Below are 26,424 nucleotides of genomic sequence, written 5' to 3' on the forward strand. Positions count from 1 at the left end.
GCGGTCATAGGTAGCAGGCCCGGACTTCCCCCCGCCACCGCCAGGAGCTCAAGGAGGTGAAGCTTGTGGGCACAGTTCGGTAAAGGGAGGAGTCCCAGGCTCTGACAGATTCCAAGATGGGGGCTCTGTATGTAGGACCTAGGGACCGCCGGCTCCAGAACACTGGAGTGCCACAGACCCCCGCCCCTGCTGTCAGCTGTCGGAGACCCTGAGTAGTCGTGGCGGGATGTGAGTCATCCTGACTTCGGCCTCAGAGGTTCCAGGAAGTGAGAACTTTGATCTGAGGGCCATGCCTCCGGCCGGGCAAGAGAAAATTCCCAGTGCTGGCCTGGAGTCAAGGTGAAGACTTTGAGTGGGGAGTGAGGGGCACCACTCGGCCCGTAACAAACTGCACTAAGTCTCGCTGCTGCTGTAGGCCCTGGGAAGCCCCAACAGAGCCCTCAAACTGAGTTCTGCCTGAGATGTCTCGGGGATGGGAGGGCCTCGATCTAGGGAGTAGCTCCGTCTTGCAGAGGGAGGATACCTAGGTCCTAACTGAGGTGAAAGGTGAGGACCCTAAATACTAATGAGGGGGCCTCTCCCCATTTAGGGGTGGCATCACAAAGCAGCGCCCCTACACTTGTGGGAGGCTCCAGCCAAGGGTAGTCATATATGGAGGACCCTGACTTTCCCCTCTAGGGACTCGGGGAGTTGAGGGCTTTGCTCTGAGGCTGGACTGCCCAGGTTACTGGTGGGAGGAGTCCTAAATCCTACGCAGAGTTCAGGTCAGAGACCTGAGTGAGGACTGAGGTGAACACCGACTCTAAAATGTAGGGTCTCATAAATTCTGCCTGTGTTCTGAGTAGAAACCCAGAGTATCTGTCAAGCTGAAGCCCTCTTCTCACTTGTCTGGAGAGTTCAGAGATGTGAGGGTGTTGGACTAATTGAACAGCCTCGAGTCTGCAGAGGGAAGAGACCCAGGGCTTTCTAGGAGTCAGGGTGAGGACCCTGAAAGAACAGTGATGATACCACTCACCCACAAACAGAGGAGACTAACAGAGAGTGCCCCCCTCCTTGCTTGCAGCGCTGGAAGTCAGGTGTATGTGAGCCCTCCTTTTTTTCTGATGGTATCAGATTGGTGAGAGCCTTTGAGAAGAGGTACATCAGATCAGACGCAGGTATCCCAGGCCCTACCTGGAGCCAAGGCAAGGACCCTGAATGAGGACTGAGGACCCCAAGGAGCCCAGGACAGAGTCCCATAGAGCTGTCAGCTGTGGGTGCCCCCCTGCAGGGGCGCTGGGCTGAGGTGCCCCTTCACTTCTTAAGGTATCCCAGGAAGATGAGGACCTGGGTCTGAGGTATAAATTTAGAGCAGCGCAGAGGAGGGGGCCCAGGCCCTGTGCAAAGTTGATACGATGGTCCTGAATATGAACTGAGGGGACCCCAATGCTCCAGAGTAGAGGGGGCTCCACAAGGACTAGATAATTGCCCACTGCTGCTCTCGGCCCCAGTAAGCACCAGGCAGGGCTGGCAGGCTGCAGCCTGAGGCTCACTTTAATTATTTCCACAGGGTTCTTAGAGTACAGGGTGATGAGAACAGGAGTCCTGTGTGTTCGCAGAGCAGTGCCCACACGGAAACCTGCAGAGTGGCCCTCTTAAAGGCAGGGGGGTACCTCCCTGCTGTAGGCGCTCACACCCTCTCATCCTCTCTCCTCTCTGCCAGATCACCCGCTGTCCTACCTGCATTCCTGCCTGTTGTCCCTGACCACAGTCACCATGCCTCGGGGTCAGAACAGTAAGCTCCGCACCCATAGGAGACGCCGCCAGGCCCAAAGTGGGACCCAGGGTCTGATGGGTGCTCAGGCCACTGCAGCCGAGGAGGAAGCCGCCTCGTCGTCTCCTCCTCCTCCTCTTGGAGTTACTACTCCGAGAAAGCCGGCTGCTAAGTCACGTAGCACTCTCAAGAGTCGTCAGAGGGCCCTAGCCACCACCACTAAGCCTGCAGGTGTTTCTCCCACAAGATCATCCGAAGGAGCCAAAGGCCAAATGGAGCAAAAGCACAGTTCCTCTCAGGCCCCGTCTCCGCCGTGCGGTCTCGAAAAGGCTCTCGAAGGCAGACAGTGAATTTGTTGGTGCAGTTCCTGATGCACATGTGTAAAAAGAAAAGGCCTGTTACAAAAGCACATATGCTGAAGTTTATCAATAAGAAGTGCCAAAAGCAATTCCCTGAGATCCTCAGAAGAGCTTGTTTCAGCATGGAGGCGGTATTTGGTGTTGACTTAAAGGAGGTCGACCGTACCAAGCATTCTTATACCTTTGTCAGCAAAATGGCTCTCCCTGACAATGGGACCATGGGTTGTGGCAGGGGATTACCCAAGACCGGTCTCCTGATGTGTCTCCTGGGTGTGATCCTCATGAAGGGCAACTGTGCCACACAGGAGAATATCTGGGAATTCCTGAATAAGATGAGTGTCTATGCTGGGAAGAGGCACTTCTTATTTGGGGAGCCCAAGAAGCTCATCACCCAAGATTTGGTGAAGCTGAAGTATTTGGAATACCGCCAAGTGGCCAACAGTGATCCAGCACACTACGAGTTCCTGTGGGGCCCGAGAGCCCACGCCGAAACCAGGAAGATGAAAGTGCTGGAGTTCCTGGCCAAGATCAATCACACCATCCCCAGGGCCTTCCAGTCTTGCTTTGAAGAGGCTTTGAGAGATGAGGAAGAGAGAGCGCGAGCCAGTGGATCTTCCAGGGTTCTGTCCGGCTCCTGCCATACAGAATCTGAGGCAGATTCTGCACTTTGCGGCTGAAGAGAGCGTTCAATGTTCCACGTAGTGTAGGGCTGGGTGTGACGGAGGGAACAGTGTATAATACCTTTGTGTCCCTGTTCTGTATGGGGAATTTGGAAATACGTCTGTGTTTTTGTTTTTTGCTGTCTTTCAAAGGTTAACTCCTAAATGAAATCTTAAAACCTTAATGTTTTTAAGGTTTTAAGAATAAGGTTTAAGAATAAGGTTTTAAAAATAAGGTTTAAGAATAAGAGTTTTGCTGTTTTGTAAAACAGATTGGGAAAACTTCCATCTTATTTAGTAATTTGGTGGAAGATAACATGGCATTGCAATATGCAATTCCTTGAAAATGTGAAGAAGTTAAATACAGTATAGTATAGTATACTGTAGTATAGTATAGAAAAAGTAAGATGGTCAGTATTTGGTTTCCTAATTCCTTTTACTCTGTTTTATAAAATTATATAAATAACAGTATGTGCTTGGCTCATTCAAAAATGTAGAATTAAATCATAATAAATTAGACCTCATGCTCACAGGCTCATTTATTCCCCAAACATGAATTGAGCATCTGCTCTTAGAAGGCTCCTTGCTAGGACTGTGAGAGCTGAGAAGAAAGAAGGCCTAGCTACTGACCATAAAATTATAGAGTTGAGAAGCAGCTATCATATAAAGAAAACGGTGATGTATACTCTAAGACCAAAAGGACAAATGAAAAGACAGGATAAGAAAGGAGAGGGGTGGTTTCACATGATAGCAGTCAAATGTAAATTCCCTGATGCAAGGCAGTGGTGGGCCTTGGGAAAATGTAAGTCCTGCAGTGGGAGGTAATTATAAGTCAGGTGTGTGGTGGGCTAGATGAGACTGATAATTTTGAGCAGGGGCCAGATCCTCAGCTGGTGGGCTGTATAGTTGAAGGACAAAGCCTGGAATGGGAAACTGCCCTTAGCAGTTACAGGCACACTTCATTTTGTTGCGCTTTGCTTTATTGTATTTCACAGATACTGCTTTTTCTTTTCCTTTTTAACAAAGTGAAAGTTTGTGTCCACCTTGCTTCCAGCAAGTCTTTCAGCGCCATTCTCCCAACAACGTATTCTCACTTCATGTCTCTGTGTCACATTTTGGTAATTCTCACAATATTTCACACCTTCCACCAGCAAAAAGATGGACTCGCTGAAGGCTCAGGTGATGGTTAGCATTTTTTTTAGCAGAAAGGTATTTTTTAATTAAGGTATGTACATTGTTCTTAGACATAATGCTATTGCACGCTTAATAGACAGCAGTATAGTGTAAACATAAATTTTATAAGAGCACTGGGAAACCAAAATATTCTTGTGACTCACTTTATTGTGCTATTCACTTTATTTTGGGGGTCTGGAACCAAACCTGCAGTATCTTCAAGGTCTCCCTATACTCTGGGGTTGTAGGTAAATCAGAGAGAAATCACCTGAGGCAGGAATAGAATGTGTCCTGTGCTCTTGTCCCAGTGCAGGTGAACACTATGCAAATTAGATGTTTTATTCACGTCATGTCTCCAGGGAGTTTCTGAGAAATAAGGGTGGTACTCGCCTGAGGTGGGATGCCCAGAAGCCACTGGACTGGCACTCTTTGCCCTAGTTGGGGGAGCCAGAGCCCACTCCACTAACAAAAATCATTCAAATTAAGTTATCTTGATTGTAATTTGGCAAACTCTAGGCAAGGAATAGATATTCGTGTGTGGTTAAATGAATGAAAGTGGGAGTGGTTCCCAAAGAAGGGCAACTGAGAGGGAGGTAAGTTTTTGGTCCGTGAAACATTTTAGAGCTTCGTGTTGCATCTACTGAGGAAGTCTACCTCATGTTGACCTTGAATGACATACTCTTAACAGGGAAGTAACTAGTTTTCCTTGCTGAGCAGGATTTTGCCGGATAGGGGTTTCTTTGCCCTAGAGCCCTGCTTATTCTCTGGCATCTCCTGGATTGAAAGTTACATCTCAGTGTAGTGGGTTGAAACTCCAGGGGACAAATTAATCATAGTAAGAACTGGCATCCTTGAAAGTCTCAGTACCGGCCAGGCAATGGGCCAGGCACTTCACAGGCATTCTATAAATTCTATCAGTCCCCAAGACAGAGCTTCTCAAACCCATTTCACAGATGAAAAGACCGAGGCTCACAGAGTTTGGTAATGTGTTCAATTTCACACAGCTGTTAAGTGACAGTGTCCTGGCCTAACTAAGTCTGACGCCCACACTTTTCCATTCCTCCCAGCCCGAGGCCAACTTTGTGTTCCATAATTCACCTTACTTCTCACTCAGTACAAAATATATCTCAGGTGATAAAAAGGAGGACTCTGTGCTCAAAACACTGGGTGGGAATACGTAAGCACAGCAATAAGCGTATCAAAGTAGTTGAAAAGGGTGAAGAAAGCAGAGGAAGATATTTAGTGACAGTATGATCATCTATGTATCCAAAGTCAGATAACCTCAAAAGATCGGGCTCAGAAAATCATGCTGGACAGCCCTTTGCATTTGGAAGTTAAATCTATTCAAAGAGAAGTTACATAAAGGGCTAAGTCTTGCTGGTAAAGAGAAGGGCAAAACCGATGTATTTTTTTTCCTTGACAGCCCATCCATCCTGCCTTGTGTTACAACTTCCCTACTTCACATCACCCCTGGGACGGAGACCCAGTCTCTGAAGGGTTTGCAATAGGGAAACTGGTCAAGAGTTTGCAGGGATGGGCCCTTTAATCAAGAAACAGGAGCCACGATGAAGGGCCCCTTACGGGTGGCCTGGGGAGAGCAACATGCCAGGCAAAGTTGTCAGCCTGAGCATGCTCTCACTTACTCTTCAGGGTTCTCAGGGCCTTGTGAGTCCTACCTAGGAGGATGAGCTCAGGTCAGTAGAGGGAGGAGCCCCAGTCTCTGCCACATGTGATGGTGAGGACACTGAATGAGGAATGAAGGAAGCACACCTGCCAGCCCCGAACAGTGTGTCCCACGGACTCCCGACCCTGCCGTCAGCCCTCGGAGTCCCCAGACAGCCTTGGCAAGATGTGGCTGAACCTGATTTCCACGTAAGAGGTTGAGAAAGTGAAGACTTTGGCCTGAGGTTGGCCAGCTCAGGTCAGTAGAGATAGGATTTCCAAGGTGTGCCAGGAGGAAGGTGAGCACCCTGAAGAGTTCAGGGCCCACCAAACCCATATCAGCGGAGACCTCACAGAATCCTCCCTGTTGCCGTGACAGATCCTGGTGTAAATGTCAGGGAGAGATGGCCTCATATCCTTCTCAGGGATAACAGAAAAGTGCGGAACTTGGTTTGAGGGGGAGGTCCCAGGGCAGCAGAGGGGGGAACCTTAGGCCTTCGCGTGAGTGAGATTTAGGGCACTGAGTTAGAACCCTGAGTGGGATCACCATCATATGGTCTCAGCCTGCCTGACACAGTTGTCACTCATGGCATGGCAGGTGTGGCCAAGTAAGGCCACCCTCACCTCCTCCTAGTGGATCTCAGGGAAATAAGAGCCTTTCTCTGAAGAGATGTGCTCAGGTCGAGAAAGAGGGGAGCCTCAGGCCCTGCCAGGAGTCAGATCAAGGAAACTGAGTGAGGACTGAGAGGCCCACCCACTCTTGGATAGAGGGGAAAACTGGCCCTGCGCCTGCACTCAAGACTTAAATCCCCAGGGAAGGGTGTGAGGCTGAGCAACAACCACCACCCCCATCAGTGTTTTCTTTAGTTCACTTTATTGTTTTTAAAGCAGTTTTAGGTTCACAGCAAACTGGAGCAGAAGGTACAGACTTCCCATGTACCCTCCTCCCTGACACAGCGCACACCGCCCCCCGCTACCAACACCCCCCATCAGAGTGGGCCGCTCGCTGTGATCTGTGAAGCTGCATTGACACATCATTAGCACACAAAGTCCAGAGTTACCTTAGGCTTCATTCTTGGTGTTGTACGCTTTGTGGGTTCCGACGAACGTGTGATGACTTGTACCTACCATTATAGTGTCATACAGAGTAATTTCACTCCCCTGAAAATTCTCTGTGCTGTATTCATCCCTCCCTGCCCCCAACCCCTGGCAACCACTGGTCTTTTTACTTTTTCTATAGTTTTGCCTTTTTCCAGGATGTCATGTAGTTGGAATCACACAGCATGTCGCCTTTTAAGATTAGTTTCTTTCACTTAGTCATACACATCTAAGGTTCCTCCATGTCTTTTCATGGTTTGATAACTCAGTTATTTCTAGCACTGAACAGTATTCCATTATTTATCCATTTACCTGCTGAAGGACACCTTTGTTGCTTTTAAGTTTTGGCAATTATGAGTAAGGCTGCTATAAACATCGGCGTGCAGGTGTTTGTGTGGATGTAAGTTTCCAACTCATTTTGGTAAATACCAAGGAGCATGATTACTAGATTGTATGGTAAGAGTATGTTTATGTATGAGTATGTTGGTGTTTTAAAAAAGCAACTTATCGAGGTAGGATGGACACACGAAAACCGTACATATTTAATGAATACAAATTGATGAGTTCGGAGATAAGTATCCACTTGTGAAACTATCAGTCACCACAGTTTATGCCATAAACATATCTATGACCTCCAAATGTTTCCTCCCACCCTTTTTATTTTGTGTGTGTGGTAAGAACACTGACCGTGAGATTTAACCTGTTAGAAAGTGTACAATATAGTTTTCTTAACTGTAAGCTCTATGCTGTATAGTAGATCCCTAGGACTTACCTTGCATAACTGAAACTTTGTAACTTTTGATTAAAACCTTCTCATTTTCCCCATCTCCATAGCCCCTGGCAACCACCACTCTACTCTCTGCTTCTCTGACTTTGACTGTTTTAGATTCCTCATATAAATGACATCATGTAGTATTTGTCCTTCTGTGTCTGGCTTATTTCACTGGAACATAAAGTTCTCTAGATTTATTCACGCTGTCATAGCTGGAGAAGTTAGCTTCTTTTTAAAGCTGAATGATATTCCATTGTATGTATACTTTACACTTCCTTTATCCGTTCATCCATCGGTGGACATTTAGGTTGCTTCCATAGCTTGGCTATTATGAATCATGCTGCAGTGAACATGGGAATGCAGATATCTCTTCAAGGTCCTGATTTCAATTCCTTTGGATAGTAGTGGGATTGCCGACAATATCATGTTATTTTTGATTTTTTTGAGGAGCCTCCATACTGTTTCCCATAGTGGCTGGACCAATTTACATTCCCACCAACAGTATAGAATACGTTTAGTTTACTAAGAAGCTTGCAAACTGGCTTCCAAAGTGGCTATACCATTTGCATCACCACCAACAATGCAAGCGTTCTTATTGAATCACATCCTCACCAGCGTTTGGTGCTGTCAGTCCTTTGGATTTTGGCATGTAGTGGTATCTGGTTGTAATTTTAAGTTGCAGTTCCCTAATGGTATATGATGGTGCGCATCTTTTCGTATGCTTGTTTGCCATCTGTACATCTTCCTCAGTGAGGTATCTGTTCATATCTTTTGTCCATTTTTTTAATCGGGTTGTTAGTTTCCTTCTTATTGAATTTTAAGAGTTCTTTGTATATTTTGGATAAAAGCCTTCATCAGATCTGTCTTTTGCAAATATTTCCTCTGAGACTGTAGCTCATCTTCTTGTTCTCTTGATGGTGTATTTTTGCAGATTAGAAGTTTAAGGGAATGAAATCTCGCTTGTCAATTATTTCTTTCATGGATCCACATCCCATTTTATATGAGTTCTGGAAGGAGGTGAGATCCTCGGTCTGAAGGTCCAGCCCCCAGTGAGCAAAAGGAAGAGTCCATGACCCTGTGCGGTATCCAAGTGAGGACTCCAAATGACCACTTAGGATCTGACAAGCTCAGGACAGAGAGGTACCCACGGAGCTTTAACTACTGGGTTCCCCCTGATAAGAGTGGTGGGCTGAGGTGCCCCTGTCACTTCCTTCTTGTGGGTCCCGGAGAGCTTCGGGGTGTCAACTTTAGACTCACAGAGAGGGGAGTTTCCAGGCCTTGCCAAGAGCTGTCATGATAATCCTGAAGCTAAACATAGAGGACTCCCTACACTGAAAAACACAAGTGGCCCCACTATCAACCATGCTGTCACCCTAGTCAGTAAAACACAGGGCAGGCAGGCTGCAGCCTAAGGCTCACCGTTTCTCCACTGGGTTCTCGGGGACAGGTTGACCAGGAGAACAAGAGCCCTGCAGAGTCCTAGGGCAGTGCCCTCAAGGGAACCTGCAGAGATGGACTTGGTTAAAGCTTATGTGGAATCTCCCTGCTGAAGGTCCTCACACCATCTCATTCTCCCTCCTCTTCCCTCCTCCAAGTGCGGGCATCACCCACACTCCTGCCTGCTGTTCCTGATCACACTCATCATTCCCTAGGGTCACAAGAGTAAACTCAGTGCTCGTGAGAAATGCCAGCATGCCCGGGGTGAGACCCAGGATCTCCAGGGTGCTCAAACCACTCAGCAGGAAAGAATCCCCCTTCTCTTCCTCTCCTGTTTTGGGGATGTTTCCTTGGACTCCCCTGTGGCTGGCATTCCTAGGAGCCTCAGAGATCCACATCCACCATCATTACTTCTCAGCTGTTTCATGCACAATGTCTGAAAAAGATGTCAAGAGCCAAGATGAGAAAGTGCACGTCGCTCTAAAGCCTCAACCTCCACTGAGAGCTTCCGGAAAGACCTTCTAACCAGGAAGGCAGGGATGTTGATGCAATTCCTACTGCAGAAATATAAAAGAGCCCATTATGAAGGCAGACATGCTGAAGGTTGTCAACAAAATGTACAGGGAATAATTCCCCGAGATCCTAAGGAGAGCCACTGAGCACACGGAACTGGTCTGTGGCCTTGACTTGAAGGAAGTCAAGCCGAGTGGTCACTCCTATGCCTTTGTCAGCAAGCTAGACCTCACCAACGATGGGAGTCTGAGCAGTGGCTGGGGGTTTCCGAAGGATGGGCTCCTGATGCCTCTCCTGGGTGTGTGATCTTCTTGAATGGTGACCGCGCCTCTGAGGAGGAGATCTGGGGATTCCTGAATATTAGGGACGTCTATAGTGGAAGGAGGCATTCAATCTTTGGGGAGCCCAGGAAGCTTATCACAGAATATTTGGTGCAGGAAAAGTGCCTGGTGTATCATCAGATGCGCGACAGCGATCAAGAGCCCAAGCTGAAACCAGCAAGATGAAAGCCCTGGAGTGTCTGGCCAAGGTCACTGATAGGGTCCCCACTGCCTTCCCATCCTGGTATGAAGAGGCTTTGAGAGGTGAGGGAGAGAGAGCCCGAGCCAGGGCTGCAGCCAGGGCTGGCACTACTGCCACGGCCAGTGCACATTCCAGGGCCACATCCAGTTGCTCCTGTCACCCCTAGTGAGGTAGAGGCCGATTCTTCACTGTGTGGTTGGAAAAGCCTGTTAACCAGTGTTCCTGATAGGCATAAATTCCTGTTGACTTATTTTTTTGGTAATTTTCAAGTGATTTTCTTTTCAAAAGAAAGTTTATTTAGATTCAGAACGTAAGCTTATGAATGACGTGGGTCACACACTTATTGCTCTTTATCAGATTTAGAAGTAAGAATTTTGTTTTTTGAAATACAAATTGAAAAATTTTAAATCATCTATGTGATCCAGAACAAGACTGCATGGAATTGGAATAGGGATATCCTTGGTAATGTGAAAGAAGTCCACAGTAGAATAGGATAAGAAAATAGAGAAAAAAAATTAAAGCTGTTCACTTATGAGTTTGGTGTACTCCATCCAGTCTTTCTTTTCCAAAATTTAAAAGATATACACCTTTTAAGTTTAGGAAAAGATATATACCTTTTGCATTTAGGATGTGCTTAAATTATTCAGAAAATATGAGTTTATGGGACTGTAAATTGATGCAGCCACTATGGAAAACAGTATAGAGGTTCATCAAAAAATTGAAAATAGAACTACCATGTGATCCAGCAATTCCACTCCCGGAAATGTATCCGAAGGAAAAGAAAACAACAACTTTTTTGAAAAGATATCTGCACTCCCCCCATATTCATTTATTTACCATAACCAAGACATGAAAACAACGTAAGTGTTCATTAATGGATGAATGGATAGAGAAAATGTGATACACACTCACACAGTGACACTCTCACCCTCCCTCGTATATTATTCAGCCATTAAAAAAATAAATAAATAAAAGGAAATCCTGCCATTTGCAATAACACAGAGGGACAGACAAAGACAAATACTATATGATCTCACTTATATGTGGAAATTTAAAAAAAAAAAAACACCCAGAGATACAGAGAACAGATTGGCGGTCGCCACAGGTGTGGGGTGGAGGATGGATGAAGTGGGTGTAAATGGCCAAACGGTACAAACCATTTACAAAATAAAGAAGTCCTGGGGATGTAATGTACAGCATGGTGACTATAGTTAATAATCCTGTATTGTATATTTGAAAGTTGTTAAGAGAGTAGATCTTTTTTAATTGAGGTATAGTTGATGTACAATATTTTATAAGTTTCATGTACGAAACAGAGTGATTCACAATTTTTAAAGATTATATTCCATTTACAGTTATTATAAAATATTGGCTATATACCCTTTGTTGTGCAATATATCCTTGTAGCTTATTGATTTTATACATAGTATTTTGTACCTCTTCATCCCCTATCCTTCCCCTGCCCCTCCCCCTTCCCTCTTCCCACTGGTAACCACTAGTTTGTTTTCTATATCTGTGAGTCTGTCATATTTCTCTAGTTTGCTTTATTTTTGCAATTCTCCATATAAGAATTATCATACAGTGTTTTTCTTCCTCTATCTCACTTGTTTCACTTAGCATAATACCCTCCAGCTCCATCCATGTTGTTGCAAAATGGCAAAAGTTCATACTTTTTTTATGGCTGACTAGTATTCCATTGTTTGTGTGTGTGTGTGCGTGTGTGTGTGTATGTGTGTATAAAGAAGATGTGGTATATACATCTTGGCAATTGTCAGTAATGTTGCTATGAACATTGGGGTGCGTGCATCTTTTCGAATGAGTGTTTTTTTCCTTTTTTAACAGTAATTTAGAGTTTATTCTAGCTATAATGCAGGTTATTCTGACTTTAAGGTAGCATACATGGCATACCTCTGAGTCCGTTCCTGGGAAATTCTTTTGTACTTCTCTCTCTCTGTTTTATAGATCCATGCAGTGTATGACACTGGGGGAGTCATCTGGGTTTGGATCATATAGCAGTGAACAAATGGATGAGAGAACTTTCGAAACAATGAAAGGAGGAGGCCACTGTGATCTTAGAATATTGAGACAAATGGTGCCGTTAGTGTTAATGTTTGAATGATAAATTCTTGTTGCAAATGCAACCTTAGGTAGTTTGAAGGGGTAGTCTGTAGGAAAATGAATTGTCAAAAGGAATCCACCACCTTGAGATGGGTTTTCATTAGCTTCCATAATTGTGGCTTGCCAATGAAACATATTATCCCCAGCTGGACCTGCAGAACAGTGTGCTGGAGGGTCAGGGGCCAAATCACTAAGTTCCTTATTAATCCCTTTCAGCACCATAGTCTGTGCTTTTCCTCTGGCCCCTCACGGTCTTGGTTTGTGCTCAATGATCCGGCCAAAACTCTTGATTATCCAGGCGGCTGGGAAGGACTGTCTCTTCATCCTATCCTGGCTCTGCCAGACACAGGCACCTTCTTACTAAACAGAGAGGTGGGACTGGGAGGGTGGGGTCAGAGGCATGTAGACAAAGCTGGGGGGGAGGGTAGATGAGCGGTGGAAACCCTTAGACTCAGAGAACCATGGAGAGCCTGAAGGAGACCATCCAACTTAGTGAGGGGGTGGGGTTGTTGTTTTTTGTTTGCTCGTTTGTTTCTTTTGGATACATACCCAGGAGTGGAATTGCTGGGTCATATGGTAGCTCTATTTTTAGTTGCTTGAGGAACCTCCATACTGTTTTCCACAGTGGCTACACCTATTTACATTCCCACCAACAGTGTACAGATCTCCACGTGCTCGCCAGCGTTTGTTATTTCTGTTCTTTTTCATGATGGCCATTCTGATAGGTGTGAGGTAATACCTCATTGTAGTTTTAGTTTGCATTTATCTGATGATTAATGATGTTGACCATCTTTTCATTTGCCTGTTGGCCATCTGTATGTCTTCTTTGGAAAAATGTCTATGTAGGTCTTCTGCCCATTTTTCTGATTGGGTTATTTGGAGGTTTTTTAACTGTTATATGAGCTGTTTATATATTTGGGATGTTAACCCCTAACTGGTCATATCATTTGCAGACATTTTCTCCCATTCAGCAGGTTGTCTTTTCATTTTGTCAATGGTTTCCTTTGCTGTGCAAAAGCTTTTAACTTTAATTATATTCCATTTGTTTATTTTTACTTTTATTTCCTTTGCTTTAGGAGACAGATCCAAAAGAATATTGCTATGATTTATGTCAAAGAGTGTTCCACCTTACAGTGGAGAAAGGACAGTCTCTTCAATAAGTGGTGCTGGGAAAACTGGATAGGGACATGTAAAAGTATGAGATTAGATCACTCCCTAACACCATACACAAAAATAAGCTCAAAATGAATTAAAGACCTAAATGTAAGGCCAGACACTATCAAACTCTTAGAGGAAAACATAGGCAGGACACTCTATGACATAAATCACAGCAAGATCCTTTTTGACCCACCTCCTAGAGAAATGGAAATAAAGACAAAAATAAACACATGGGACCTAATGAAACTTCAAAGCTTTTGCACAGCAAAGGAAACCATAAACAAGACCAAAAGACAACCCTCAGAATGGGAGAAAATATTTGCAAATGAAGCAACTGACAAAGGATTAATCTCCAAAATTTATAAGCAGCTCATGCAGCTCAATAACAAAAAAACAAACAACCCAATCCAAAAATGGGCAGAAGACCTAAATAGACATTTCTCCAAAGAAGATATACAGACTGCCAACAAACACATGAAAGGATGCTCAACATCTTTACTCATTAGAGAAATGCAAATCAAAACTACAATGAGATATCATCTCACACCAGTCAGAATGGCCATCATCAAAAAATCTAGAAACAATAAATGCTGGAGAGGGTGTGGAAAAAAGGGAACACTCTTGCACTGCTGGTGGGAATGTGAATTGGTACAGCCGCTATGGAGAACGGTATGGAGGTTCCTTAAAAAACTACAAATAGAACTACCATATGACCCAGCAATCCCACTACTAGGCATATACCCTGAGAAAACCATAATTCAAAAAGAGACATGTACCAAAATGTTCATAGCAGCCCTATTTACAATAGCCCAGAGATGGAAACAACCTAAGTGTCCATCATCAGATGAATGGATAAAGAAGATGTGGCACATATATACAATGGAATATTACTCAGCCATAAAAAGAAATGAAATTGAGCTATTTGTAATGAGGTGGATAGACCTAGAGTCTGTCATACAGAGTGAAGTAAGTCAGAAAGAGAAAGACAAATACTGTATGCTAACACATATATATGGAATTTAAGAAAAAAAAATGTCATGAAGAACATAGGGTTAAGACAGGAATAAAGACACAGACCTACTAGAGAATGGACTTGAGGATATGGGGAGGGGGAAGGGTAAGCTGTGACAAAGTGAAAGAGCGGCATGGACATATATACACTACCAAACGTAAGGTAGATAGCTAGTGGGAAGCAGCCGCATAGCTCAGGGAGATCAGCTCGGTGCTTTGTGACCGCCTGGAGGGGTGGGATAGGGAGGATGGGAGGGAGACGCAAAAGGGAGGGGATATGGAAACATATGTATATGTATAACTGATTAAATTTGTTATAAAGCAAAAAATAATAATAAAAAAAATTTAAAAAAAAAAACAAAAAACAAAAAAAAACATTGCAAAAAAAAAAAAAAAAAAAAGAGTGTTCCACCCATGTTATCTTCTAGGAGTATTATGGTTTCCACTCGTATATTTAGGTCTTTAATTGGTTTTGAGTATATTTTTGTATGTAGTGTTAGAGAATGTTCTAATCTCATTCTTTGACGTGTAGCTGGACAGCTACACGTCAAAGAATGAGACTAGAGCATAAACAGAATTTGGCGATACAACAAAAGTAAATATGCATTTACATTTGAGCCAGTAACTCCAATTTTTCAGAAATTAACCCCGAAGACACATCCACAACAATGTGAAAATACTGCGATGTCCGTGAATATATTAATTGAAAAAAAAACATGGTATATTCACAGAGTGGAGTACTATACTATGTAGCTTTCAAAAAGAATGAGCATGATCTTTGTAAACTAATATGGGGTGCTTCCAGGATAGATATGGATAGAGATATATAAAAGAATGTGTGAGTTTTGGGCTAATGTCAATGATACCAAGCCCAGTGCCTTCCCATCCTGGTATGAAGAGGCTTGGAGAGATGAGGAAGAGAGAGACTGAGCCAGAGCTGTAGCCAGGGCTCATACTGCTACGCCGGCCGGTGGGTGTTCCAGGGCATGTCCCAAAGCTCGTCCCGTCCCTAGTGAAGTCTGAGCAGGTACTTCACATTGTATTTAAAGAAAGCAGTCAGTCTTCCAACCAGTGGAGGGCCAAGGTGTGGCTCATGGGAACACAACATATAATATATGTGTGTTCCTGGACAATATGCACAAATCGGAGATTTTTCTTTTTTCTATTTTTAAATGTTGTTCCTTTCAATTAAAGATGTGTTTAGCTTCAGAGTCTAAGTTTATTAATGACATGACTCACACATTTAGTGCAGCTTATCAGGTTGAAGAATAAGAATTTTGGTATTATGTAACACGAACTGGAAATCCTTGAATCATTTCTTGTCATTCAGAACATTGGAATATGGATTTTTTGTGAAAAAGGAAATTATTCCACAGTAAAGTCTGTGTGATCATGAGATACAGAAAAAAAAAATCTGAAGAGGTATTCACTTCTTGGTTTGTTTTATTCCTTTTAGTCTTTCTTTGTAAAATTGAAGTATATATACCTGGATTCGCTTAGCTTATTTAAGAATGTGGGAATACTGTGAAATCACAGTATTTTGCCTTCTTGCACACACGCTCTTTTTTTCTTAATTTATTAACTTATGAATTTTTGGCTGTGTTGGGTCTTCGTTGCTGCAAGGGCTTTCTTTGGTTGCGGCGAGTGGGTCTACTCTTCATTGCGGTGCACGGGCTTCTCACTGCGGTGGCTTCTCTTGTTGCAGAGCACGGGCTCTTGGCACGTGGGCTTCAGTAGTTGTGGCTCACGGGATCTAGAGCGCAGGCTCAGTAGCTGTGGCGCACGGGCTTAGTTGCTCCGCGGTATGTGGGATCTTCCCGGACCAGGGCTCGAACCCGTGTCCCCTGCATTGGCAGGTGGATTCTTAACCACTGTGCCACCAGGGAAGCCCTGATCTTTTTTTTTTTTTTTTTTTTTTTTGCGGTACGCGGGCCTCTCACCATTGTGGCCTCTCCCGTGGCGGAGAACAGGCTCCGGACGCACAGGCTCAGTGGCCGTGGCTCACGGGCCCAGCTGCTCTGCGGCATGTGGGATCTTCCAGGACTGGGGCACGAACCCGTGTCCCCTGCATCGGCAGGCGGACTCTCAACCACTGCGCCACCAGGGAAGCCCCAGCCCTGATCTTTAATTGTTCAAATATCAACTTAGCGTCTGCTCTTCAGAAGGCTTTTGGATGGTACTGGGGATGCTAAGAAACATAGACCCAACCCCTGCCTGTAGAATTCTAGAGTCTAAGAGCAGCATTCCTATAAAGCAGCTGGTGAACAAAGATCTAAAAATAAGGGGTAAGAAGTGGGGGTTGAGGGGTTCCTCATGAGGAGTCTAGTGTAAATGTCCTGATGCAAGGCACTTTGAGACTTTAGGACAATAAAAGTCCTGCAGTGGGAGATAATTTTAAGTTAGGCCGTATGGTGAGCCAGCCAGCGAGGCTGTGGAAACGCTGGACAGGGGCCAGACCCTCAGATGGTGGGTCTCAGAGTTAAGAGACTTAAGCCTGGAATGGAAAACTGCCCTTAACAGTTACTTTGAAATCACGAGTAAACCAGAGAGAAATCTCCACCCGGGGCAGGGATGGAACGTGCCCTGTGCTCCTGTCCCAGTGCAGGTGAACACAGTGCACAACCTAGGTGTTTTATGCACATCACCTCCAAGGAGTGTCTTTGAGATAAAGGTGACAGGAGTCTGAAACTGGAAACTCAGAAGCCAGTGGGCTGATACTTTTTGCTGGGGGACAAGGAGTCAGAGCCCATTCTATTAAAAGGGGCTTCGCATTCAGGTTTTTTGTTGGTTGTAATTCCGCAAAGTCTACGAGAGGTGTAGATTTTCGGTGACGGTGAAGTTAGTGATGATAGGGGTTGTTTAGTTTAGATGAAAGGGCAGCTTGGAAGGCAGAAAGAGTTAGTCTTGGAAGCAAATTCTAGCATATTTGAATTTCATTCAGTTGGAATGAAAATATAATTTTCATATTTGATTTATTGGGGAAATTGAAGATTCTTTGTATACAGCATTTTGGACTGATTTGGTGTTCCATGTCCTAGAATGCCACATATTCTCTGATATCTCCTGGATTTAAAAATTCCTTCAGGGTGGGTGGCATCGTCTGTGGACCAAATAATCATAATTATGGTAGAAACAGACATTGTGTATGGTCTCAATGTGGTCCAGGCGCTGTGCCAGGTGCTTTACATACATTACCTGCATGCCACTAGCCCTGCAAAATAGGGCTTAACAAAGCCACTTCACTTGAGGCTCCCAGAGCTTGGTGATGGACCTGAGTTCACACAGCTAATAAGTCACATGGCAGGGACCAGACCTCTGGTCTGAATTTGTCCAGAGCTCGCGCCATTCCACTCCTCCCAGCCTGAGGCTGATCATGAGTCAGTTAATTCGCTGTCTTCTACCACTTCAAAATGTATCTTGAGTGATGAAAAGAAGGACTCTGTGACCAAAACACTGGATTGGAATACATACCCACAGCAGGACGAATACCGAAATAAATGGGAGATATGAATAAAGGAGAGAACGAGATAATGCTCAGTAACAATATGGTCATCTGCATGTGCAAAATCAGATGCCCTCTCAGATGATCGGGGGCTTACAAGATTATCTGGCTCTATCCTTCTATGCAGAAAGTAAATATTTTAGAACTACCCTAAGTCTGGCTGGTGAAGAGAAGGAATATATCAGCTTTTTTTCTCTGACAGCATAACATCTGTCCTGAGTTCCTTAATTTGTGCTGCATTTTCCTAATCTTACATCACTTTCGGGACAGAGACCCCTGTTCTCCCAAGATTTGCAGTCGGGTAACTGGTCAAGTGTTTGTAGGAGTATGCGTTTCCCAGGAAGCCTTTAATCAAGAGACAGAAGCAGATATAAGAAGCCCCATGAATGAGGACTGAGGAGACAGTCACCCCTGAATATAGGAGTTATCCAAAGACGAAGGAGAGTGAGCTCAGTTCCGTAGAAGGAGGAGTGCCAGGCTCTGTTAGATGTAGTGAGCATGTTGAGTGAGGAATCATGGAAGGACCCAGCCAGAACAGTGAGGTCCTATAGAGTTGCATCCCTGCTGCCTGTTCTTGGAGGCCCCAATGGACTATGGTCATATGAGGATCACCCTGACTTTCAACTTGGAATTCTTAGGAGAGTAGGACCTTGATGTAAGACAAGCAGCCTCAGGAAAGCAGAGAGTGGAGTTACAGGACTGATCAGCATAAAAGGAGGCCCCGGAAAAATCTCTGATGGTGTCATCCCCAGGAAGCTCTGGCCATAGATGTCAGGTTGATTTCAGCCTGGAAAGTCTCAGCGAGGTGAGGGTCTCTGTCCAATGGGGTTGGCCTCAGTTTTGTAGAGAGAGCAATAGAGACCTGAGCCCTAACAAGAATTCATGTGACGATGCTGAGTGTTATGAGGGGACCCCCAAAAGCAGAGGGGGCCAAATAGAATTCTGTACAGTTCTTAGCCCTGGGAGACCCAGAAGAGCTACCGCTGAGTCATCCCCTCATTCCACCCGTGTGATGTCAGGGAGGAAAGGGCCTCATCTAGCAAGACCGGACTCCAGCTGTGCAGAGGGGGACGTGTTGGCCATAACCAGAGTCAAGGTGAGGACCCTCAGTGCTAATGAGGGGGTCGCTCCCCCAAGCAGGGAGGCTCACAGGGTGGCGCCCGTCTTGTCAGGCAGAGATGGTCCGAGCAGCGCCCTGACTTCCCCCCACTAGGGCCTCGGGGAGGTGAGGACTTGGTTCGGAGGCTGGAGGACCCGGGACCATAGAGGGAGGGGTCCCGGGCTCTGATAGGCGGCACCGGCAGGACGCAGGGACGCTGACCCCTTAACAGTGGGCATCCCCGCAAAGTCCCGCCCCTGCCGTCAGCCCTCGGAGACCCCACGCAGGGCCGGATGCGGCTCCCCCCGACTTCCGCTTTGGAAGCGAGGAGCCCGACGGTTAGCCACGGCGTTGGTTTGTTCGGCCGAGCGTGGGTTTTGAGGACGCGTCCGGAGCCACGGTGAGGACCTGAATGTAGCCTGAAGGGACCTTCCCTCCCCCCTCCCCCCATAACAAAGGTGACCCCCCGCCTCCCGCCCCTGCCTGCCATCAGCAGCGTGAGACCCTGATGTGACCTATGTGCCAGAGGAGTCCTGTTGGAGTTGCCGTGTGGAGGGCCTCAGGGAGTGGAGGGCCTTTGTCTAGAGGGGGCGGCTTCTTAGGCAAAGGGTGTAGTCTTGTCCCCAGCAGGTGAAAAGTGGGACCTTCCGAGCTAACGAGGGTCCCTCCTTCCGAAAGGTGTGACTGCACGGAGCCCCCTCCCGCCTTCCCTCGTGCGATGCTCTAGAGTAATTCAGGCTGAGAGAAGCCCTCATTCCTGCCTGGGGTGGGAAGTGGGGTTGGGGGCTAGGGGACGTTCGGGTAGAGAAAGGCCTTTATGCAAAGGGGGCAGGACTTCCCTGTTGGTCCAGTGGTTAAGACTCCTCGCTTCCACTGCAGGGGGCGCACCTTCGATCCCTGGTGGGGGAACTAAGATCCCACAGGCCACACGGTGCGGCCAAAAAGAAAGGGCGGGGGCATGGACCTAGAGGGTGTTATGTACGCTAAGTGAAATAAGTCAGACCGAGAAAAACAAATACCGTATGATTTCACTTATATGTGGAAGCTGAAAAACAAGACAAATGAACAAACAACAGAAGAGAAACAGTTATAGATAACAGAGAACAAACGTGGTTGGGGGGAGGAGAGAAATTAGGTGAGGACAATTAAGGGGTACAAACGACCAGTTACAAAGTCAATGCGTAATGGGTGTGAAATGTAAAAAAACAGGTAGTTGGGTGGATGGATGGATGGATGGATAGATAGATAGATAAGGCCACCCCATTAAGCTTAGGGAGGAGACTTGGCCCTAAAAGAAGCAGAGGTAGGACCATCCGTGCCAGTAAGCAGACCTCTCGTGAAAACAGGGAACTGCACAAATCAGCAGCCCTGCTCTCAGATCTGGGAGTCCCCAGATAAGGTAGCCGGGACGTGGAGCCCCCGACTTGTCTTCTAGCTACTCAAGGAGGTGAGAGCTTCGGTCTGAGGCATGCAGATTCGTGTCAGTGGAGGGAGGAATCCCAAACCCTACCCGGACTGGACGCCAGAGTCCTGAATGAGGACTGAGGGAGCCACCAACTCCAGAACAGTGGGGTCGGAGAGTCCCACCCTTGCTGTTAGCAGGCATAGCCGAGCCCCAGATCAGCTTTGGCGGAATGAGGCTCAGTCTGAGTGTAAGCTCGGGTCCCAGGAAGATGAGGACCTTTTCTGACAGTCACGGGCTCACGTCAGCAGAGGGCAAAGTCTCAGGCAGGGTGCAGAGTCAAGGTGAAGCTCCTGAGTGAGGAAATGGAGACTGCTCCTTACACAGTGGAGAGAGCTGCCTCTAATGCCGCCCCTGCCGTTAGCCCCGGGAGGCCAGGGCAGAGCTGGCAGGCTCAGGTGCCCCCTAACCTCTGCCTGTGGGGTCTGAGGGAGATGAGGGCCTTGGTTTAAGGGCTGGCTGCCCGGTTCAGCAGAAGAAGAGGAGTCCCAGGCCATGATCGATGTCAAGGCACAAATTCTATGTGAGGAATGAGACAACCGACTCCCCCAGAACGGAGGAGACCACACACAGTGCCACCTCTGCCTTCGCCCTGGGAAGCCAGGTTTCGAGCTCTCAGGCTGAATTGCCCTCTCAGTTCCTCCAAGGGTGGTCTCAGGGACGTCAGGGTTTGGGTCTAATGAGAGAGGCCTCATTCAACCTAGGGAAGGAGCCTGGTTCCTAACAAGAGTCAGGGTGGTAACACCGAGTGAAGATGAGGGAACCCCACCCAGAAAGAAGTGAACCACATAGAATCTCATCCCTACTCTCAGACGTGGGAGGGAGACTCAGGCCTGGTGACCTGATGAATATCACTCCCTTTTTCCCGGACCATGGCAGGGAGGTGAGGAAGCTCGTGGATGGGAGTATGGGCTGAGCTCAGCAGCCGGAGGATTTCCCGGTAATGCCAGGAACCAAGGAGAGGACCCTGAGAATTGAGGGGACCACCTACGCCACAATAGTGAGGGCCACAGAATCTCTGCCTGCCTGTCAGCATTGCAAGTCCACACACCGTTGTAGCTAGAGAGACAAGAAAATTTTCTTTCTAGTGGGTCTCGGGGAGTTGGGGGCCTTAGTACGAGGGGATAGACTTCAAGTCAAGACACAGAGGATGTCCAAGTCCTGCTGTGCGTCAGGGTGAGGACACTGAGGGATGATGTAGATGAACACCCACCCAAAGCAGTGGGGGCCCACAAACTCCCACCCCCCTCGGCCCTGGGAAACCCCAGGTAGAGGTAGCCTGATGTGTCACCCCTCACTTCCAGCCCCAGGGAGCCAGGCAGATGTGGGCCTTGATCTGAGGCCCGAAGACTGAGGTGAGCTGAGGGAGGAGAGTAGATGCCGTCAGAGTGAGGGCGAAAGAGGCCAACGACGCCGGAACAGTGGGGTCCCGCGGGGTCCAGCCCCTGCTACCAACCCAGGGAGGGCATGGACGGGGGTGAATGGAAGGGGCCCACCCTTTCTTTCATCTTGGGGATCTCAGGAAGGTGAGAATCTTCAGGTAATGCAGGCGAACTCAGATCAGCGGAGGGAGGATTTCCGGGGTTTGCCAGGACTCACGGAGAAGATGCTGAGGACTGTGGGGAACTCCACCGCATGCCAGCGGGGACCCCACAGAGTCCCTCTGCATTGTCGTTCCGAGGCGCCCCCGGGCACAGATGTCAGGCAGAAGTGCCCATCCGTTCCCCAGTCGGAACTCACAGGGAAGTAAGCATCTTGGTGTGACGGGTCAGCAGAGGGAGGAACCGTAGACCCTCCCCTGAGTGAGAAATGGGGACCGTGAGGGAGGAGCCCGCGTTATAGGGCCTCGGCGTGCCTGCTGCAGCTTCAGCCTCTGGACACTAGGGACGCTGTGGCCGGGTAAGGCCATCCTCACTTCCACTGTTCGGTCTCAGGGAGCTGTGGGCCTTACTGTGAGGAAATGTCCTCAGGTCCCCCAGATCCTCCCAGGAGACCCAGTGGGGACCGTGCATGACGACTGAAGGTAGCACACCCCCCTTCCACCGAATCAAAGGAATAATAGAGAGTCCTGCCCAGGCCTCTGCTCAGCCCTTGAAGGCCCAGAGCATGGTTGTCAGGCGGAGGCTCCTCATTTCTTTGTATCATTTCTAAGGGAGATGAGGTCCTTCGTCTGAAGGTGCCACTCCAGGGGCAGAAGGGGCACAGGGGCACAGGGGGGCTGTGGGGGGTCCCAGACCCTTGGTATCGACAAGATGAGGACGCTGAATGGTTGAGGACCAACGAGTTCAGGACAGAGCAGGCCCCACAGCACTGTCAGCGCTGTGCACCCCGACAGTGTCCATGACTCAGTTCCTTCTCGTGGGCCCCAGGGAGCTTTGAGGTGTCACCTTCAGAGCAGCACAGGGAAGAGGCCCCGGCCCTACCAAGAGTCCATGTGACAGTCCTGTTTGTGAACGAAAGGGACCGTTGGAACCCAGAGAGGGCCTACCCTACCAGGATCTGTGGTCACCGCCGTCAGCCACAGGCAGGGCTGGCAGGCTGTAGCCTGAGGCTCACTCACTGTCGCTTCTCACGCTGGGTTCTCAGGGGACAGGCTGAGCAAGAACGAGGGCCCAGTGGTTCCTAGAGCAGTGCCCTCAAGGGAACGTGCGGAGCGGCCTTCTTCAAGTCAGGGTGGTACCTCCCTGCTGAAGGTGCTCACACCCTCTCACCTTCCCTCCTCCAGGTTCCAGCATCACCTGCTCTCCTGGCCACTCCCCCGCTTGCTGTCCCTGCCCATAGTCATGCCTCGGGGGCAGAAGAGTAAGCTGCGTGCCCGTGAGAAGCGCCGCCAGGCCCGGAGGGAGACCCAGAATCTCGGGGGTGCTCAGGCCACTGCAGCAGAGATAGACGAGTCGCCCTCGTCCCCCGCTTCTGTTTCTCAGGGTACTCCCCCGAGCTCCCCTGCTGCTGGCACTCGCCAGGAGCCTCAGGGAGCCCCAGCCACTAGCTCTCGTGCTGCAGGGGTTTCAGGCCCAGGATCTGATGTACGTGCCAAGGGCCGGGTTGAGGCAAGGAAAAATTCCTCCCGGGCCTCAACCTCCGGTGAGAGCTCTCAGAGAGATCCTCTAACCAAGCAGGTGGGAATGTTGATAGATTTCCTGCTGGAGAAGTATACAGTGAAAGAGCCCATTATAAAGGCAGACATGCTGAAGCTTGTGAACAAAAGGTACAAGGGGAAGTTCCCTGAGATCCTCAGGAGAGCTGCTGAGCGCGTTCAGCGGCTCTTTGGTCTTGACTTGAAGGAAGTCAAGCCGAGTGGTGACTCCTATACCCTTGTCAGCCAGCTAGATGTCAGCAATGATGGCAGTCGGAGCAGTGGCAGGCGGTTTCCGAAGAGTGCGCTCCTGTTGCCTCTCCTGGGTGTGATCCTCTTGAGTGACAACCGTGCCTCTGAGGAGGACATCTGGGAATTCCTGAGTATTTTCGGTGTTTATGATGGAAGGTGGCACTTAATCTTTGGGGACCCCAGGAAGCTTATCACAGAAGATCTGGTGCAGGAAAAGTACCTGGTGTATCGTCAGGTGCGCCACAGCGATCCCCCGCGCTATGAGTTCCTGTGGGGCCGGAGAGCCCGCGCTGCAACCATCAAGATGAAAGTCCTGGAGTTTGTGGCCAAGGTCACTGGTGTGGTCCCCAGTGCCTTTCCAGTCCGTTATGAAGAGGCTTTGAGAGCTGAGGAAGAGAGAGCCGAGGCCAGAGCTGTAGCCAGGGCTCGTGCTCGTGTCAAGGCCAGTTCGCGTTCCAAGGTCATGTCTAGCAGCTCCTCCCACCCTTAGTGAGGTCCGAGGCAGCTTCTTCACTTTGTGTTTGACCAACGCTGCCAACCTTTTAAGTAGTGAGAGGCTAAGCTGGGGCTGGGAAGATCATAATATATATCTTCTTTGTGTTCCTGTTTTACACTAGTATCTTTCAAATGTTGTTTCTTTTAATAGAATGTCTCTTTAGATTCAGAACCCAAGTTTATAAATGACATGGATCACATATTTGTTGTTGTTTATCAGGTGTAAGCGTAAGAGTTTTGGTACTGTGTAGTACGATTTGAAAACCCCTTGCATCTTTCTGGGGGTCTGGAATGAGAGAATATGGCTTTGGAATAGGAATTTTCTTGGAAATGTGAAAGAATGCTGTGGTTTTAAAATGGATGAAAACAAAGTAAAGTTTAGTCAAATTTTGGTTTGTCTTATTCACCTTTGTCTTTCTCTTTGTAAAATTCAAAGATAATACACCTAGATGTCCTTAGCTTATTCAAGAATGCCGAGAAAATTAAATAGTAATAAATTACATTCCTCACTCAGTGCCTCATTGATTCCCATCTGTAATGGAGCATCTGCTCTTTGGAAGGTTCTGTGCTGGTAGTGATGATGCTAAGGTAAAAACGACCCTGCACCTGCCTGTAGATGTGTAGCGTATAAGAGCAGCTATTATATAAGGAAGGTGGTGTGATGAAAAACGCAGCGAGGCTGGTGGGGAGAGAGTCCAGATGAGAGCAGTGAAGTATAAATTCCCTCAGCCAGAACAGTTTGAGGTTTGGTATTTTGCAAATCCCTCCTTGTGAGGTAATTTTAAGTTGGCTGCATGGTGGGCTAGATGAGGCTGTGATAATGGTGAGCAGGGGCCAGACCCTCAGGTGGTGGGCCACAGAGTTGAGAGGCTAAGCCTGAAATGAGAAAGTGCCCTGAACAGTTACTTTGGGATTGTGAGTAAAGCAGAGAGAATCTCGGGCTTCCCTGGTGGCGCAGTGGTTGAGAGTCCACCTGCCGATGCAGGGGACATGGGTTCGTGCCCCGGTCCGGGAGGATCCCACATGCCGCGGAGCGGCTGGGCCCGTGAGCCATGGCCGCTGAGCCTGCGCGTCCGGAGCCTGTGCTCCGCAACGGGAGAGGCCACAGCAGTGAGGCCTGCGTACTGCAAAAAAATAAAAAAAGAGAGAGAATCTCCACCTGGAGAAAGCATAGAATGGGTCCAGTGCTTTTGACCCGGTGCAGGTGAACACAGTGCACAAACAAACCAGGTGTTTTATGCATATTGTCTCCACTGTGGTGGGATGCTGAGAAGCCCCTGTGCTGGTACTCTGTGCCCTGGGCTGCAGGAGCCCCAGCCCGCTCCATTAATTAGTTATCGGGTTTTTCTAATTGGAGTTTAATTGCTTTACAGTGTTGTGTTAGTTTCCGCTGTGCAACGAAGTGAATCAGCTACACGTATACATATATCACCTCCGTGCTGGACTTCCCCCCACCCATCTAGGTGGTCTCAGAGCACCAAGCTGAGCTCCCTGTGCTGTACAGCAGGTTCCCGCTGGCTATCTGTTTGACACAGGGTAGTGTATATAGGTCAATCCAAATCTCCCAATTCATCCCACTCCCCCTTCCCCCGTGTCCATATGTCCGTTCTGTATGTCTGCGTCTCTGTTCCTGCCCTGCAGAGAGGTTCAACTGTACCATTTATCTAGATTCCATATATATGCGTTAATATACGATATTTGTTTGTCTTGAGTGTAATCTGGCAGAACTCCTAAATGGGCCCAGATTTTGGTGGTGATGAAATACGTGAAAATCGGGGGGGGTGGGGGTGGGGGTTGGGGAGGCAGGGGAATTACTGGCCCTTGACACAAATTCTATAAGGTTTGATTTGCATCCTGGTGAAACCCCTGCCTCCACAAAAGAAACAACATGTTCTCTGGTAGGGAAGATGTACTCAGGGTTACTTGCTAAGGAGCACTTTGGTTAATTCAGCTTTCTTTGTCCTAGAGGACCGCATAGTCTCTGACATCTCCTGGGTAAAATGAAAAATTCCTAGAGATGAGGGTATCTCTAGGATAGAGAAGACCAGTTTCTTCTGGTATGAAAATAAGCATCATAAAAACTGCCATGCATGAAAGACCCAAACATTGCCAGCCACTGTGCCAGGTGCTTTACATATATCACATATGTTCCGACAGTTCTATAAGATGAGGCTTATCAAACCCACTTGGCAGACCAAGAACTTGCAGTCCTCTCCAGACTGGTAAAGTGACAGAACCGGGAGTACAGCCTGGTCTGAATTCCTCCAGAGCCCATACTGTTCCGCTCCTCCCAGCCTGAGGCA

The 26,424-nt window shown here is 47.7% G+C and overlaps 1 protein-coding gene and 3 pseudogenes across 4 annotated transcripts; 3 read left to right on the forward strand and 1 right to left on the reverse strand.

Annotated features, from left to right (window-relative positions):
- Positions 1 to 1,718: 1,718 nt before the first annotated feature.
- Positions 1,719 to 2,789, forward strand: LOC309796537 (melanoma-associated antigen B3-like; annotated as a pseudogene). The gene has a single exon. The product of its transcript is annotated as a melanoma-associated antigen B3-like (transcript).
- A 6,663-nt stretch (positions 2,790 to 9,452) lies between these two features.
- Positions 9,453 to 10,114, forward strand: LOC309796954 (melanoma-associated antigen B1-like; annotated as a pseudogene). The gene has a single exon. The product of its transcript is annotated as a melanoma-associated antigen B1-like (transcript).
- A 1,708-nt stretch (positions 10,115 to 11,822) lies between these two features.
- LOC309796955 (ubiquitin-conjugating enzyme E2 D3-like) lies at positions 11,823 to 12,328 on the reverse strand (annotated as a pseudogene). The gene has a single exon. The product of its transcript is annotated as a ubiquitin-conjugating enzyme E2 D3-like (transcript).
- Positions 12,329 to 23,081: 10,753 nt separating this feature from the next.
- On the forward strand, positions 23,082 to 24,116 carry LOC309796762 (melanoma-associated antigen B1-like; the record flags this gene model as incomplete). Its single annotated transcript, XM_082610110.1, has 1 exon — positions 23,082 to 24,116. One exon carries the CDS (start codon positions 23,082 to 23,084, stop codon positions 24,114 to 24,116), a length of 1,035 nt encoding a protein of 344 aa, XP_082466236.1.
- Positions 24,117 to 26,424: the final 2,308 nt, after the last annotated feature.

This window comes from Mesoplodon mirus (assembly GCF_964341445.2).
Source record: "Mesoplodon mirus genome assembly, chromosome: X".
Lineage (NCBI taxonomy): Eukaryota > Metazoa > Chordata > Mammalia > Artiodactyla > Ziphiidae > Mesoplodon > Mesoplodon mirus.